Here is a 15,751-nt window from a genome sequence, read left to right as displayed (position 1 = left end):
AACCTGCATTTTAAAAGATGATGGATTCACAACTTCGAAAGAATTGCTCGGTACCGAAAGGCCAACCTGGAAATACATCTCCCATTTAAATTTCATTTTATGAATTACTAGCTTTCAAGATACTTCACTTGATTATTTGGCTTTAGTCGTTACTCATTTCTTTTCACTACGAAAATATCTCACACTTGTCCCAGCAATATTTACCTCCCTCATTCATAATTAAATCCTTGCTATGACTCTTAGCATACATTCATTTTGTACATTCTGATTAGGGATAAAGGAATAAGAACCAAAGAAAAGTCTTACCTTATTTAAAAAGCGTTCCCTGTTGAGTACAGCAATTCCATTTAAGACAAGTAAACCTGCTTCTAGCAAACCATAAAATGAAATAACCATGCTTACTCACTTCAAACCACAACGGAACTTCAGCGCCAAGTTCGACTGTAAATGTAAATAGGATCTCTCAACACGACTATCATTTCAAGCTTCATATAAAAGTTGAAATTTATCCCTAACAATAATTCCTTCCTCAATTGCCTACTTCCTTCCTCAATTGCCTACTCGAGGTAGGATTAACCATCCTATTTAACTATTATGAAAATTGACCAACTTCCTCTCAAAATAAAAAACTATTGCCAGTTACATCAAACTGCGCAAATCTAACACCGAATCCACACCCCACATCCGTTACAGCCTATATCCCTTTCATTTGATTAGCTAATAAATTAAGCATATTATAAGTAGAAGAAAATAACAATAATCGAATGTTTATAAAAAAAGAAAATAATTGAATCCTATAAAAAACATCAATAATCGAATGATAAAATACATATTCTGTCTATACTAATCAAATAATTTTGAGACCAATAACAACTATCCTTCATTTTTATCTATGCCTTTATATTATATTCAGTGATAATATCATAGAAGTTAATAAATATTCCAATATTACTGAAATACTATGAATACTAGTACTATGGACATTAATCTGAGTCCAATTTTTATCGTGCAATGAAATTTGATGCTGAACATGCATAGGACAACGTTTCATCAAATTCAAGAAACTGAAAAGAAACTTATCATCATAAAAAGAAGTATGAAGGGGTATTGAGTGGAAAACACATGAAAAAGGTAATTCAAAAATCAACACTAAATGACTAATAATTACATCAATGCACAGTACTTCATGGACGTTAGGTACAAAAAGATAACATTGCTCCTTTTAGACTATATTATGAAAAAAAAATCACGATTTAAAAACGAATATACCAGTAAAGCGATCAATCACAGCTAAACTCACAAACTATTTCCCATTTTCACAGCATCATGATTAAGCAAAAGTACATCTTACTTATCCAGAACAAGAAACCAACATCTTTAACTACTGTCAGTAAAGAATTTGAGATTGAAACTATCTGATTTCATATAAACTCAGCTAAGGAATCAAAATAAAGCAAATGAGGTTATACATAAAATTAGATTTAATAAAAATTACACGAAATTCAACATATTTTTCACAACATCAACGAATTAACCATATACTAATAACTATTTCCTAATTTTTCAAATGACAACACTTGAGATAATCGACATGCATTTTTTACATTCGAGCATTTAGTAATTGGTATACGTGAGTATTGTTTGACAAAAAATATTCAGTACCAATGAATATCTTAGAAATGAGCTACAAGTGATATGAGATGTTATATGATGTAACGGAAATTTGAAATAACATCCCAAAAGTATCACAAAATGATTCACAAGAATATCTATAGAAAAAAAAAGAATGAAAGACAGTAAGAAGATATATTATCTGCAAAGAAATCACAAAACGATCAAAGGACAAAAACACGCAGGAGTTGATTAGCGGGATAAATTTCTCCCGTTCTCGGGCAAACAATTTCATCTGATGCATTAAGCAATTTCTCGATCGAATTTGCACCATAAACATAACCATTTGGTAGCATAAATGGCTCATTATCATCATTCATGGGTTCTCCCGAATAAGCACACATCAACCTATAAATAATATGCTTTTTCTAAAACGTCCTAGAACACCACCATCAGTATTCCAGAAAGCTTTCAAAAAATCGAGAAAATGTTACCACACGTTAGTCGAATGAAAAATAAAAGAAAAAGTGAATAAAACAGAACGGTATAATAATTAGTAACGTAAGCTGTCTCCGGAGATCCTCAGTGCCACAGGAAAATGATTTGCATTGAATTATCATTCAATAGTAAGACATTCTTCAGTATGAGCGTACAATAATGACTCATATCATTATTATTCTCACATAAAAAAATAGCTCAGTGTTTAAAATGTTGTGCATTAGTCCATCTTTCGACCACTATGTTTGTAAATACATATCCTGGAATTCATTATGTCGATTCAAATTAACTACATTATCCCTCAATAGAGGAGAGAATTAATTGTGAACATGATATTTAAAAATCGAATATACATAGCAGTTTACTTTGAATTAGAAACATGAGAGTGGGGTAAGTCTTCTGCAAGTTCGTACATGTCAGGACGACAAGTTGGGCAACGTGAATCTGGATCCGGATGACATTGTGGACTTTTGTAAGCAGATAATCCCATACATAGACAAGCGTTAAAAGATGAATAATCCATGAGCTAAATAAATAAATTACAAGCAATAATAATATATATCGATAACCTTATATAATAATATACCTCATGGTAAAAAAAACGATGCTATAATCCATCATGTAATAGTCATCACTGCACTGCTGAATATAACAACAGTCAGTCCTGTCAACACTGTACATTTGAAGTCTGAATCTAATATCAGCAGCAACTTCCTTAATTATTAAAACAGTTTTATTTGTTATGAACACTGTTTATGATAAATAACCTTGTATACACGAGCATTTTCCTGTCTGAACAATTCAATCAGCTGATCCCAGCGCTTTTCACTAAAATATTCGTTGTAGGCACGACTTTTGAACGGAATTCCAAAGCCAATAAGACCCATAACCTTCAAGAAAGGAAACTGAAAATATAAAGAAGAGTTGAATTATTTTTTCCCAGAAAAGAAATCGAGCATTATTTTAAGCAAACATCATCTGTATGAAAAACCAAGAATGATCAGATACCGAATATGGAATATTGCAAGGGAAGAGATACAAAGTTTCAGTTAAATTGAATTCCATTCTTCCCTCTCCACCAACAGCTATTCCCTAAAACTTTCTATTCAAATTCTGTCAGGATCAAAATTGAAGGACAATGAACTTCTCCCTCTGCTCCTCCCCAGATTTTCTCTCCGCGTATGTAAATATTAAAAAATTGCAATCTCATCCAATGAAAGAATATAGCGGGTTACTTTCACAACTTGTTCGCTCCATTGATCTTTCGGTAAGTTGGCTAAAAATTTTCTGGCATAATGCACAGCCTCTAGACGTTCACCTGAAATGTTAGTTTTTTTTCTCACGAAATCCATTATGTTGTACACATATAACAGAATTCAAAATTCAATGCAATTCCTATCTTTCATAGAAGACAACTTCTTATTTCTCTAGAAAGTTCGGCAAATCCAGGTAAGATTTCTAACTAAAGCAGCAAAAATATATGCGAACAATAAAAAAAAAATTACCTCGTCGTACCAATTCAATACAATCCTGCAACCGAACCGTGGTTTCGAGAGTGCTTTTCAAGCGACGTAACTTCGATCTGTTATCAGCAATCCATTCTAAGCACCGATCGGTTTCATGGCGCGACAAGCTATCTTCCACCTGCAACGGTTTAAACATCATATCCACATATCGGTTTCTGTGATGTACCAAATTACTCTTATCTGGAAAATCAAATTAAACAGTCAAGGAATATAAATTTAAGGAGTATTGAATCGGAAATTGGAAAGAGTTCTATTCACCTGTTTCGCAATCATGAAAACGGTTTTATTACACATATCTTCCACATTCGCCTGTTCAGCTAACTTTTGTGCAGTTTCAAAATAACCTGAACGTAACAAATAATCGATAATCAAGCGACTAATGCGCTGACTACGCCAAGTTTCTTGTTTCAAAGCATCCGTAGTGTTAGCCTAAAAATTAATGTTATCATTATTTATTTCGGAACTTCCGCTGATTAATTTAGAGGGAATCCGTTCAACGCTGAGCGCAAACTTATGCGATCGTCAAGCACTATTTATCTACAATTATTTCATTTATTATTTATCTACAATTATTTATTATTTCACTTTCAATGAATGCAGTGTTTTTTCAAAATGGACGCTTCTGAATGTCCATTTTGGAAAAACACTGCATTCATTGAAAGTGCTGCAGTATATTCAAACTCGTAGACTTCCTCTTCAGGATAGCATATTGCGCGCGTATTATTTTGGCCAGTGTCCTCACAAATCCCAAATCAGAGAGTATTAACAAAATGTTTAATACATGCATAATTCCCAAAGGAAAATAAAAGACAGATTACACTTGTTAAAAGTGGGCGATTCATAATGTCTTTAATTAGTTCTTTGTCTTTGACTATGTCATGTCTCACCTCATCTTCTACTGAACTACTTTTAATATTAAATGAAAAAGAGCAGTATTTTAGAAATTAATGAACCTGCTGCAAATACTTGACTCGTGTAGCCAAGAGATCAATCAATTCCATTTCCTCATCAGTGATTTGCTTGAATGTACCAAAGAGTTCTTCAAAGCGTCCAAAGTAAGTATCCATTTTTTCCTTAATCTATAATTTTGCAAATTTGAATAACGCTTCACGCATAGTAAAAACACATGCAGTAATAACAAGAAATGCTGCATGTATGACTTAGCAAAATACAAATTTGAAAAAATCAATCGATTTCATCTTCGCTAATTTTTTTATCGTCCTCTAATTTACCTCACTTTCATTTGTAATCTAGGGATCTTTGCCTATCTTTGATCCTGTTTCCGCATAGAACCAATAAAAAAAAAAAGAAACTTTCTGAGTCGTACATAGTATCCATTTTTAGAAATCCATAGAAATGTATCAGGGAGTATTGGAATGTGAAATTAAACTAAATCCTGCGATGAAATAATATTTTCCATCAAAAGGATTGTTGAAGAATCCATTAATGAGTTATCTCAGCAGAAATATTATATTTTTCATGAAAATGGAATATATGGAAGTTATGGGTAGATAAAATATTCATAAAACTTACTTCACGTTTATAAATAGGTTTAGTCCCATCACCTTTCATAGTTTTCGCTACCAAATCAGCACTTTCCTTCAGATAATGATTATTTTTTTCTATTGTTTTTTGCGAGGAACGAAATCTCTTGTTGAACAATTCATATGGTACTTTTAATGATGTATACTCGAGCGCTGTGATTTCATCTGGTTTTAATGGTTCCGAACTTTGAGCTAAACATGCGAACTGTTATTTCGACATCGTTCCATGCTATTTATATATCAAATAAAAACAAATCAATAGTAATTATACGAACTTGAATCCTGAGAGGGTGAACTGGAGGACATCACGGGCTTCCTGTTAATACATACACTTTTTTCCCTTTAATTCGAACTGAAAACACCAACACCTGTAAACAAACGTCAGCATTAACTCCGCAAATGTAAACAAACTGCGAGAATACATAGTAACCTCTTCTTATTAATCTCATAGATAATGACTTATTTTCGTCAAATCTAACCACAAAATTGATATTTGAAGCAAAGTGATGATTAACTTGGACATGTCAGCAATGCTACCAAATCTAGAAGTTCGATTCGGATCCGGTCAGGATAGTATAAAAAAAAAGCAGGAGCTAACAAGTACAATACAGCAATCCAACAACCTTCACTTGAACCAAAAAGATTTTCTTAATTTTTACTCAATCACTGAGCACATGACAAATAAATAATTAAATCGATCTAACAAGTTGTTACCACGTAATGCTTCTTCCATAAGAATTACATAAAAGTAATTCAAATTTCCACAAATTACATCGAATAGAAGAATAAGCACCAAAAAAAAAACTGTCAACCGGTACCACCGTTGTAACAATATCGAGAAATCCCGATACGTGACCGTGAGCAAAGATAAAGGAATACTAGAAGCTAACTTTTGTCTTAAAACTTATGATACTTGATGCAGCATAATAGTTGTGTTACAACTAATTTACGATAATATATACTCACAAACATATTTATACGAAATGAACGTGATAGCACTTCCTTACGTATGACTGCTAACTAACAGTACGTCTCCTAGACCTGATACAGTAACGTCTGATACTGTAACTCCTGAACGGGAATATGAACACTCCCACAAATAATGCTGTTAATTTTCTGCTGTGTACGTGAATCCAAATCATTATTATTTCAAAGTCGCTATATTATTTTGAAATTTATCGCTTAAACAAATTATTACAGTAATCTGATATCAAATAGATAGCGAAACTTTTAATTTATCAAGTCATTTTTTAATTTGTCAAATCTGTATTTGCTCTACTTAAAAATAATTAAATGCACTGTATGAGGAAATATTTCGACAAGATTTTGTGCTAAATTTAACAATATAATTGCAAGCATATATTATAACTTTACTTAAAACCAATTCTACAATCAAATAAATTATCTCTCAAGGTTCTATACGTTGAAATATGACTTACATGTAAACGTGTAAATTAATAAATGTTTTTCAGCATGGTTGAATATGAAATAAGACTGTTTTAAATTATTTTCCGATTATGCAAATAGTTCCAATTGTTGAAATTAAAAGGTAAGTGTATGATTTTATAGTGAAATAGGTGATTATGCATGTAACTATGGTGACAAATTTGAGGATCTCTAAGCAATGAAAATTTCTATAAAGCTTTAGCCTTAGTATATCGGTCTTTCTATAATAGTATATCTTTTGAAATTGTTGTTGTTCTTTTTATATGATAAAATTCATTCATTTAATCATTATCATAAATTTTTCCGTGTTATTCTGATAATTGCTTAAAATTTCCAGATGAGTAATATGCAAATGGAATACATTCTTCAAGATGATATCGCAATGGATACAATATTTAATCATACTGGAAGCACTAAACTACAAACTACAATAATCATTTTAATTGGATTATTTGCCATTTTTTCCATTCTATTCAATATGATCCTATTGGTTACGATACTTTTAAGGTTAATTCAATTTTCATTGTGAAATTTTTGATAAAATATACAAATATCATTTGAAAATTTGGAATAATATTAGGTAGAATTGTAACAAATACAATAGATGAGACGGAAAATCATACAATGAGGAGAGAAACCTGAATTTCCATCAAAATTCTATTAACACATCCCTGTTTGTTGTTTATTCAGGCTTATTTCTATGAGCAAAAGAAAAACAGACTTATTTGTTTTGGCTTAATTTAAGATTAGAAAAGAGCAAAATATCTGGTCTGATAATATAACAGTAATGTAAGGTATAATTCGATGATAACAGTATTGTAAAGTATATGGGATATGTTGTAAGGTATAAATGATATTTTCATTTATTTTTGATTTCTATTTAATTAAAAGTTACTGTTATATTTCGGCATTATCGATTGGTTATTTTTTTCAGTCGAAAATTACGCTCAGTTCAACTTTTCGTATTATTTTGTAATTTGGCTATATTGAATATATTTAATGTATTATTCGGTATGTTTATTCCAATGTTATTTATTATCAATCGTAATTGGCTTTTCGATATGACAATATGTCGTTGGAATGCAACTCTTGAACAGGTATATTTGAGGATATTGCTATAGAAAAGGCAGGAAATATTGAGAGAATTATCGAAGTATACGGAATATATTTCCAGATGATTCATGCATGTTTGGATAACATTTATCATGGGATGATTGATTGCTAAAATTGTTGATATAAATGATAAGATAATAACGATAAGATAGCTTGGAAGTTTTTCAAATTGATCAAATTACATTATACATTTGATTAATTGTATGATAAGAAATTTGTTGATGATCGAATACTAAGCTATTATTACATCTGGTTAAGACGTAATTTTTCATGAAATTGATCTATTATGGGTTCATTTTCACTCATCGATCATTGTCATCCAAATATTTTAAAAAAAGAAAATTGGAAATTAAAATTATCACCAAACAGTAGAAGGAATAGCATAATATAAATACAATATAATCTATAAATATGGTAATATGATAGAACTAAAATAATTTTTTACCACTATATTATTTTTAAATATTTGAACATTTTCCAAAAGTATTTTAAAACTTTTTCATATTTTTAAGCTTTTAGCGTTTCAATTTCTTTTCAAACTTTAATATTTTTAAAAATTTTCAAATCCCCTCAATATATTATACCTTGAAATACTCCAATTACTATTTTTTTCAACTACTAACTGCTAAAATGATAGAGGAATAAAAAGTGTTAACTTTAGATTTTCAAAAATGCCTGCTATTTTTTGCATTATTTTAATGTTATTCCATATCCAATACATATCATTTCTAGTTAATCTGTACAGTAACCAATTGAAATACAATTATCTTTAAAATATGTATAAGTTTATTTGTATAATTATAATCAATTAATCAGTAACAAAATGTGTTCTTGCAGTTTATTAATATGGAATTACTAATGAGCATAATGTTAATGGCTATTGAGCGTGCTATCATATCATATTTTCCAAATCAATCCATATTTAAAACTTGGCGAACATTAGCCTTTGTTATTATGCTATGGGTAATAAGTATTTGTTTAGCTATACCTATGCTTACACATCATATACCTGTAAAGCCTTCCGAATTTCAGTATAATTGTAACATCGGCAGGTTAGCCATTTCAAATTAATCTTTGATTTTGATACATCAAAAATTTGATAAAAAACCATATTTTTTTGAAGAATTTTTTTAGGCTTCTGTTATGTTAATGTTTGTCAAATGTTTAGCCTTTGATGTTCCAGCGAATCCTTTCTTTCTTCCTTTTTCCAGTACTAGGAAGCAATAGGTTAACAAGTAATATTGTAATTTAATCTACCCTTCCATGAGCCTAGCAGATGTCGTCTTCTAGACCTTTTAAATGCTTGACATTGGAAAGACAAAGGAAAAAAAATTTCTAAGCTCCAAATGACAAGTGCAATTTGCAGTAAGGCTTATCAGTATTTCAAAAATAACATTTAGCTTCGGTAAATTCATAGAGCTAATCAGAAGAGAATTTTAGAATAATTTCAGATCAATATCAAATCATCCTTTTTGATCATGAATTACTTTTCATTTGCTATTGAATAAATCAAGTGCAGCTAATTGAATAACTTGAATAAATCAAGTTTGCTATTTGAATGCCACCTGAATAAATCAAGGAAGATCTATAAAATTTTGAGAAAAAAAAAAGCTTAAACTATAATCTATTTGTTCGCATTTCTCTACTAATTGAAAATAATTTCTTTCATCAAATTTTTTTCCAAAATTTTGCTACTTCTTAATATTCAAATTGGTATATGTAATAGTTATTACAAGAAAAAGAAAAAAGAAAGTATTACTGTAACTAATTATCTTAGTCTTAATTATCTTAATTATTTGATATGAATATAAAATTGCAGGAGAGTTCCAATCTTATATCCGATAGTATGCATATTTATTTATGGCAGTTGTCTTCTTATCATATTGATTTGTTTCGCAGCGCTTTTGTCGCATAATAATCAATGGAAAAATCAATCACTAGGAATGAAATCAAATGAAAATTCAACATTTAACAAACATACTGCTGTAATTCATCATGATTATTTAAACCTTACAAAACTTATTCTACTTCTTATCATTTTATTTATCCTACTCGATGGACCATATATTATGGTAAATTTTTTCATTCAGGTAATTTTCAAAATTTTATTCGAATTCTAAAACTTTATTTGCAAAAAAAAAAGTGGTACAATCATAGCACATTTTAAAAATACATACTTGATTAGATCCATTTATGAATTTCACAAAATTTTATCACTTCTACTTTACTTATCATCATTTATCTTAACTTAATGATAAGATTTTATATTTTTATCTATTTTTTTCTTCAAATATACTTCTTATCAGTCTAATATAATTCCATGCTGTAGTCAATAAATTACTTTATGATATGAATTGAACAATTATTTCGATATTATAGACAAATATTATTAAATGTAATTCAACTATCCTTCTACTCCAAATTACTAATTATGAGTGATACATCCAGGTTAATGATTTCAGATTCGAAATAGTAATGTGATGTTGAAGGATGATTATGCTTTTAAAATACCACAGGATGCAGGTATAACACTGAATTGGTTGCGTTTCATGTATCCGACATTAGCACCAATTCTGGTGAATATATACTTCCAATTGTTAAAAAAAAAAAAAAAAGAAATCTTAATATTATTTTAAATAATTACAGTAATTGCAGATATATGCATCATGCGCTGAAATTTGGGTTAACATACAACGATGTATATTTTGTCGTGGATTAGGGACAATTTCGATTAGAAGATATTCAAATGAATAAGGTTTTTGTGATTGTTTAATAGTTGGATAATTTAAATAATTTTTTTTCCCACTAAACTAAATTTTCATTCTCATAATATTTGAAAATTTTGAGAATAATTTCATTCAACAAATTTTAGCATAATAATTAAAAATTTTACAAATAGTAATGGAATTAATTTTCTCCAATTTTCAACATTTCAATTAAAATATGGAAGTGATAAGCGACCTTACATGATAACGGTCATTAAGCATTTAGTTATTGAATAAGTAATCATTAGATATTTAGAATTATTACATCAAAGTTGTATTTGATTTTTTTCTCTATCTTTGAAATGTATCAGTAATTGAATTATGAATAAACAATCTTTGCAAACATTTTACAAAAAAAAAAATCTTAAAAATTTTTGAAAGTTTTTATCTTTTTCAAATGTTTTGCTCATTAAAAGAAAAAAAACTAATATTTCGTTTCTTTCAAATTTGGGTATTTAATTTAATCATTACTTCGAGTTTTGTGCTATGTAATATAATATGAAATAAATCTAAAAAATTTCTTCAACCATTTTTTCTGAAATTAAAACAAAAAAATTTCCTTCACAAACTTTATAGGTTGAAATAATTAGACAAGCTTCTATCTCGTTTTTGATATTCATTTCCATCTTAGGAAATAAATATTCTTTTCATAAACTGAATTTTCATAAACTCTAAGAAGGAATAACGGATCGAGCAAAAAGCTAAAATGAAACTTATTTATATTTATTTATAGATTTTTTACTTATGTGTCCTAAGATGCTAAAAGTTAAAATCACATTTACAAATCTAAATCTTAATCTTAGAGCAACATTACTTTTCTTGCTAATTTATCGATAATTATTTGCAGCTTAAAAATTTTATCTGATGCAGGTTATGTCAAAAAAAAAGAAGAAAAATTCAAATTTAACAAACATTATAGATAAGAAGTTACAGAAGAATAATTTCAAAGTATTTATGCTAATTAGTGGATTAACATTTTACAGATTCTAAGGAAATTACTACAGATTATTTTACAGATTCTAAAGAAATTACTACAGATTATTTTACAGATTCTAAGGAAATTACTACTGATGAAATTTCGATTGATCAACATATCAACATACATCCGAACAACTTATAACGAACACATATCCAAAATTATCAATACCAATGATTTGCTCCAATTGTTCGAAAGAAGATAAAAAAGAAAAGTGATAGTAATTTATCAAAAAAATAAAATGTACAGGGATGAATGAAACATGATCAGTTTTCAAATGAATCATCAAAAAAGCTAAAATAGTAAAAAATGACAAATTTGGCGAATGTGACACAATGAAGGAATGATTTCCCTTCAGATAAATGATATGATATAATTGTGATAATAATAAGCTTTAGTAATTCACTTATATCTTTTAAATTGTGTATCCAACAAAAAAATATAATAATGGGTTAAATGGTGAAAAAATATGTTTGAAAAATTAAAAACTTTACAATTCACATAGGTTATTCTGTTATTTCAGGTCAATGCCTAAAAGCTATCGAGAACTGACAATATGAGGAAATTAACTGAAATAGTTTGGCGATAGATAAAAAATCCTTGAAAGGTTATTTTCTTAACCTGAAATTAGTTTTTTTTTTTGCATACTTCAACAATAGAACCAAATTTTTTGCTTATTTCCATTATTGCTTGTTTTTTAGTTATGTCAAAAATTTGAATGTTTGTTTGCAATTTAGCATAAAATAAAAGCTTACATTCTTATTTATTGCACAATAAATAAGCAAAATATAATGTTAGCATATAGTTGAATAATTTATATTTTGAATAATAGTCCAGTTCTTTGATAATTTAATGCCATCCTTTTAAAAATTTCAAATGGATAATATTTTGTGATAAAAATTATATACGGTTGGTTTGTTATAGGTCAGGAATTATCACCAATTCTAGTATTAGTAAGGTACATGAATTGGTGATAATTTTAGTAAGGCACGTGGATTGGTGATAATTCTATTAAGGTACATGAATTGGTGATAATTTTAGTAAGGTACATGAATTGGTGATAATTTTAGTAAGGTATATGAATTGGTGATAATTTTATACCTGTATTACTAATTCTATTAATTTTTTGAGAAATATATTACTCAATTTCAATCAATTTTTTTAAACAAAAATTAATTAATGCAAAATCATTGATCAAAAAATAATAGTTAATTATTTTTGATTCCTAAATTTCAATCCACATTTTCACATTTCATTTTACTCTCTAATAATATAAATATATTCATGAGAATAGTTTCATTTCTAAAATTTCAATTCTCTTTGCTCATCATCTTTATGACTTTCCTTTTCCTTTTTTCTTTTTTGTTAAAATATTTTGGCATAACTTTTACAACAATGCATTTAACTAAAGATAAACAAAAATTCCGAAAAATTTTTCAACAAAAATAATTATTAATTTCATGTTAATTAATTATTAACGAACTAATTAACAATAAAATAGGTACGGACATTTTTTATTTGATCACAATTAAATACAGCAACAATTTTCCTTTCAATTAAATTTGTCCTTTTTACTGCACTCGTTGTAATTGTTAAAGTATTATGAGCCTCAATTGACCTAAAAATGCTTGTTTACTTCAAGGTTTTTTCCTTTTTTTTACTTTTTTAAAAGTTTTTCAAAGTTTAACTAATAGCTAAATGAATTATTGTAGAGAAAGAGGAAGATAAGATTGTTGATAAAGTAAGGTTAATTATCAGTGTTTTAATGCATCATTTGAATATTAATTTACCTTGCTCTATCAACAATCATATCATTCTCCTGATAAGCAATCATGCAAGTTATTTTGATCACTGAACTTGAACGTGGATAGATTGAATACATTGAAATACTTGATTATCCTATTAATTTAGTAATTACTCAAAAATAAGATAATATTTTCATTCCTCAAAACAACAACAAAAAAAAGGATTAAATTATTAAATGACTAACCCACATGATATTGGTGAATTGTGAAATCTTAATCCGGTACCATCAATCCTAATTTCACAACCTGTGAGCAATTTATTGAATGAATTTGCTATCGAAATTTGAAACTGTTCTTCATTAGTACTAGAAGCTATCGAATCGTTTCGTAAAAACTAAAACCTATTTTATAACGAAATTATAGATTGTTGAAAAAAGACGAATTCAAAATTAACTCTTTTGGTAATCTCAGAATTTAATTTTTATTAATTAAATTTAATTTACAAATAAACAAAATGTTTAATTATTAAATAATTTTGTTTAATTTTATCTTCAAAATGATTTTTAAAAACAAAATTGTTTCATCAACACAAAAATTCTTTTTAATATTTTTTTTAAAAAAAAAGAAATAACTTTTTTAATTGACAGTACGGGTTTCAATAGTGTAAGTACTTGTTGAGTGTAAAATCGTTCATTTGTATGTGAAACTTTTGCAAATGCTGTTATAGAAATATTCCAATCTTCCGTAAACATATCACGAAAGTAATTAGATGGTACACTGAATTCCATTTTTTCATCTAAAATAATTTTATACTGAATAATTAAGGAATAAATTTTAATTATATAAAAAAAATTATTCACAAATATACGTCTAAAAATAGCTTAAAATGTTTAATTATCAAACAGTTTTGCACAATTTTATCATCGAAATAATATCAAATTTTGCTATCAAATTATTTCAATTAAGCTGCTTAATATTTGTTACCTTAATAGTTTAAAAACATTCTTAACAAAAAATATATCTAAATTTAAATTTTATTCATAAAATATCCAACTAGATTTATATGGAAATGAAAATAATTAGCAAATGAATAGAATAATTATCATATCATTTCATTAGCATACTTTGTTTTGATTGTATGTTAAGCATTTTCTCGAAAAGATAAACATGTGTGATAACCAATCCTGTATAACTTGTTAAATCAACTTGGATTTGTGCATTAATTGTTTGCTCATAGAATGAATTGTTGATGATTATCAAATATCCGTTAATTGGTTTATCAATACTGATCTGTATCAATGTTAAACTTTAGTAGGAGTTAATTAAAAATAGAATAATTAAGAAATATATGGAGAGAAAGAAAGTAAACAAAAAAAAAGTGATAAAATTGCACAAGCTTCTTAGACATTTTTTTTTTGAAATATTACTTAAAAGTAATTAAATTTTAGGTTTTGTTTGATCAAAATCTTATCACATTTATACTAAACTGATAACTGATAAATAATTATAACACTGAACTTCTTGAAAAATCATTAAATTAAAAAAAAATATTAAATCCTATTTGTTTGTTTGAAATATTTTTTTTTTTTACTCATCCAAACAATGTAATTTGCCAAGAAATCGATCGTTCGAATAATCTTTCCGTAAATAAATAATTTTTTCAATAAAAATAAATGAAATAATTAATAGTATTTTTAGCAATTATTTTTTGGAAAATTCTAAAAATCCTTAAAAAATTTCAAACTTCTCTTTCATTTATTTTTGATAAAAACTAACATTTTGAAAATTGCTTAAATTTAATTCAATACTGCCAATTCTATCATCATGTAACAATGATAAGTATTGAATTTGTTGACAATTTGTATCATTCAATGATTGTTTGTAATTCATTGTCACATCAATATCAGCATCCATTGTTGCAATGATAAAATTATGAGATATTCTAAATAATTATCAAAATAATCAAAATGATTGATAAAAAAATTTCAATATAAAATAAATGAATAAAATCGTCCATAAGAAAATTTTATTTTCGTTTTTTCTTTTTTTTTGTAGATTAAAAAATTTTTTTATACTAATTAAATGATATTTGAAGTAAAAATGTGGGCTGAAAAAAAATCAATTGAAATAAAACAATCAATTTCACTAATAATTTTTTTACTTTTTTAACTTTAAAAATTTACTTAATTTTATTTTTTCTAATTTTTTTACTTGCAACTTTATTTTTTCATACTTATGTAACAATAACGAATTAGCTAATATTACTTTTAAATTGAAATAATTAATACTCATTAAATTAAATCATTAAATATCATTACTTCTCTATTCTTTAAAATTGCAATAATTAATTGATTTCAATAATTTCAATTAATTTCGATTCAGAATTTCTTTTTCTTTTTAGATCACTTTTAATATATTAATGATGAATATTACCATTACTTTTGCATCGTTTAACATCACCAAAATTAATTAATTTCAATATTCTAGAATTTTTTTTTTTTTTTTTTAGTTTTTAGTTACTTTACTT

The 15,751-nt window shown here is 27.3% G+C and overlaps 6 protein-coding genes across 6 annotated transcripts in view; 2 read left to right on the top strand and 4 right to left on the bottom strand.

Annotated features, from left to right (window-relative positions):
- Positions 1-449, bottom strand: part of LOAG_18672 (hypothetical protein) — a 1,850-nt gene extending 1,401 nt beyond the window's left edge. Inside the window, exon 1 of the mRNA XM_020451336.1 lies at positions 307-449. Coding sequence (XP_020304887.1) covers positions 307-396 — 90 coding nt within the window. The 5' untranslated portion in view covers positions 397-449. The remainder of the gene's footprint in view (positions 1-306) is intronic.
- A 1,347-nt stretch (positions 450-1,796) lies between these two features.
- Positions 1,797-5,485, bottom strand: LOAG_07116 (erythroblast macrophage protein EMP; the record flags this gene model as incomplete). Its single annotated transcript, XM_020447342.1, has 9 exons — positions 1,797-2,019; positions 2,475-2,635; positions 2,877-2,999; positions 3,345-3,427; positions 3,615-3,753; positions 3,894-4,064; positions 4,589-4,714; positions 5,169-5,371; positions 5,455-5,485. 9 exons carry the CDS (start codon positions 5,483-5,485, stop codon positions 1,836-1,838), a joined length of 1,221 nt encoding a protein of 406 aa, XP_020302418.1. The 3' UTR covers positions 1,797-1,835.
- Positions 5,486-6,962: 1,477 nt separating this feature from the next.
- On the top strand, positions 6,963-7,850 carry LOAG_07115 (hypothetical protein; the record flags this gene model as incomplete). Its single annotated transcript, XM_003142649.1, has 3 exons — positions 6,963-7,132; positions 7,560-7,722; positions 7,800-7,850. The coding sequence occupies 3 exons, from the start codon at positions 6,963-6,965 to the stop codon at positions 7,848-7,850; spliced, it is 384 nt and encodes a 127-aa protein (XP_003142697.1).
- Positions 7,851-8,584: 734 nt separating this feature from the next.
- On the top strand, positions 8,585-9,723 carry LOAG_07114 (hypothetical protein; the record flags this gene model as incomplete). Its single annotated transcript, XM_003142648.1, has 2 exons — positions 8,585-8,790; positions 9,558-9,723. Coding segments are annotated over 2 exons (372 nt in total), but the record flags the coding sequence as incomplete, so codon positions are not given.
- A 3,238-nt stretch (positions 9,724-12,961) lies between these two features.
- Positions 12,962-14,012, bottom strand: LOAG_07113 (hypothetical protein; the record flags this gene model as incomplete). The annotated part of the gene is made up of 4 exons (XM_003142647.1): positions 12,962-13,097; positions 13,270-13,368; positions 13,470-13,618; positions 13,896-14,012. The coding sequence occupies 4 exons, from the start codon at positions 14,010-14,012 to the stop codon at positions 12,962-12,964; spliced, it is 501 nt and encodes a 166-aa protein (XP_003142695.1).
- Positions 14,013-14,331: 319 nt separating this feature from the next.
- Positions 14,332-15,138, bottom strand: LOAG_07112 (hypothetical protein; the record flags this gene model as incomplete). Its single annotated transcript, XM_003142646.1, has 2 exons — positions 14,332-14,514; positions 15,001-15,138. 2 exons carry the CDS (start codon positions 15,136-15,138, stop codon positions 14,332-14,334), a joined length of 321 nt encoding a protein of 106 aa, XP_003142694.1.
- Positions 15,139-15,751: the final 613 nt, after the last annotated feature.

This window comes from Loa loa (assembly GCF_000183805.2).
Source record: "Loa loa unplaced genomic scaffold supercont3.437, whole genome shotgun sequence".
NCBI classification, from domain to species: domain Eukaryota; kingdom Metazoa; phylum Nematoda; class Chromadorea; order Rhabditida; family Onchocercidae; genus Loa; species Loa loa.
This window is presented reverse-complemented; position numbering and strand designations above follow the sequence as displayed.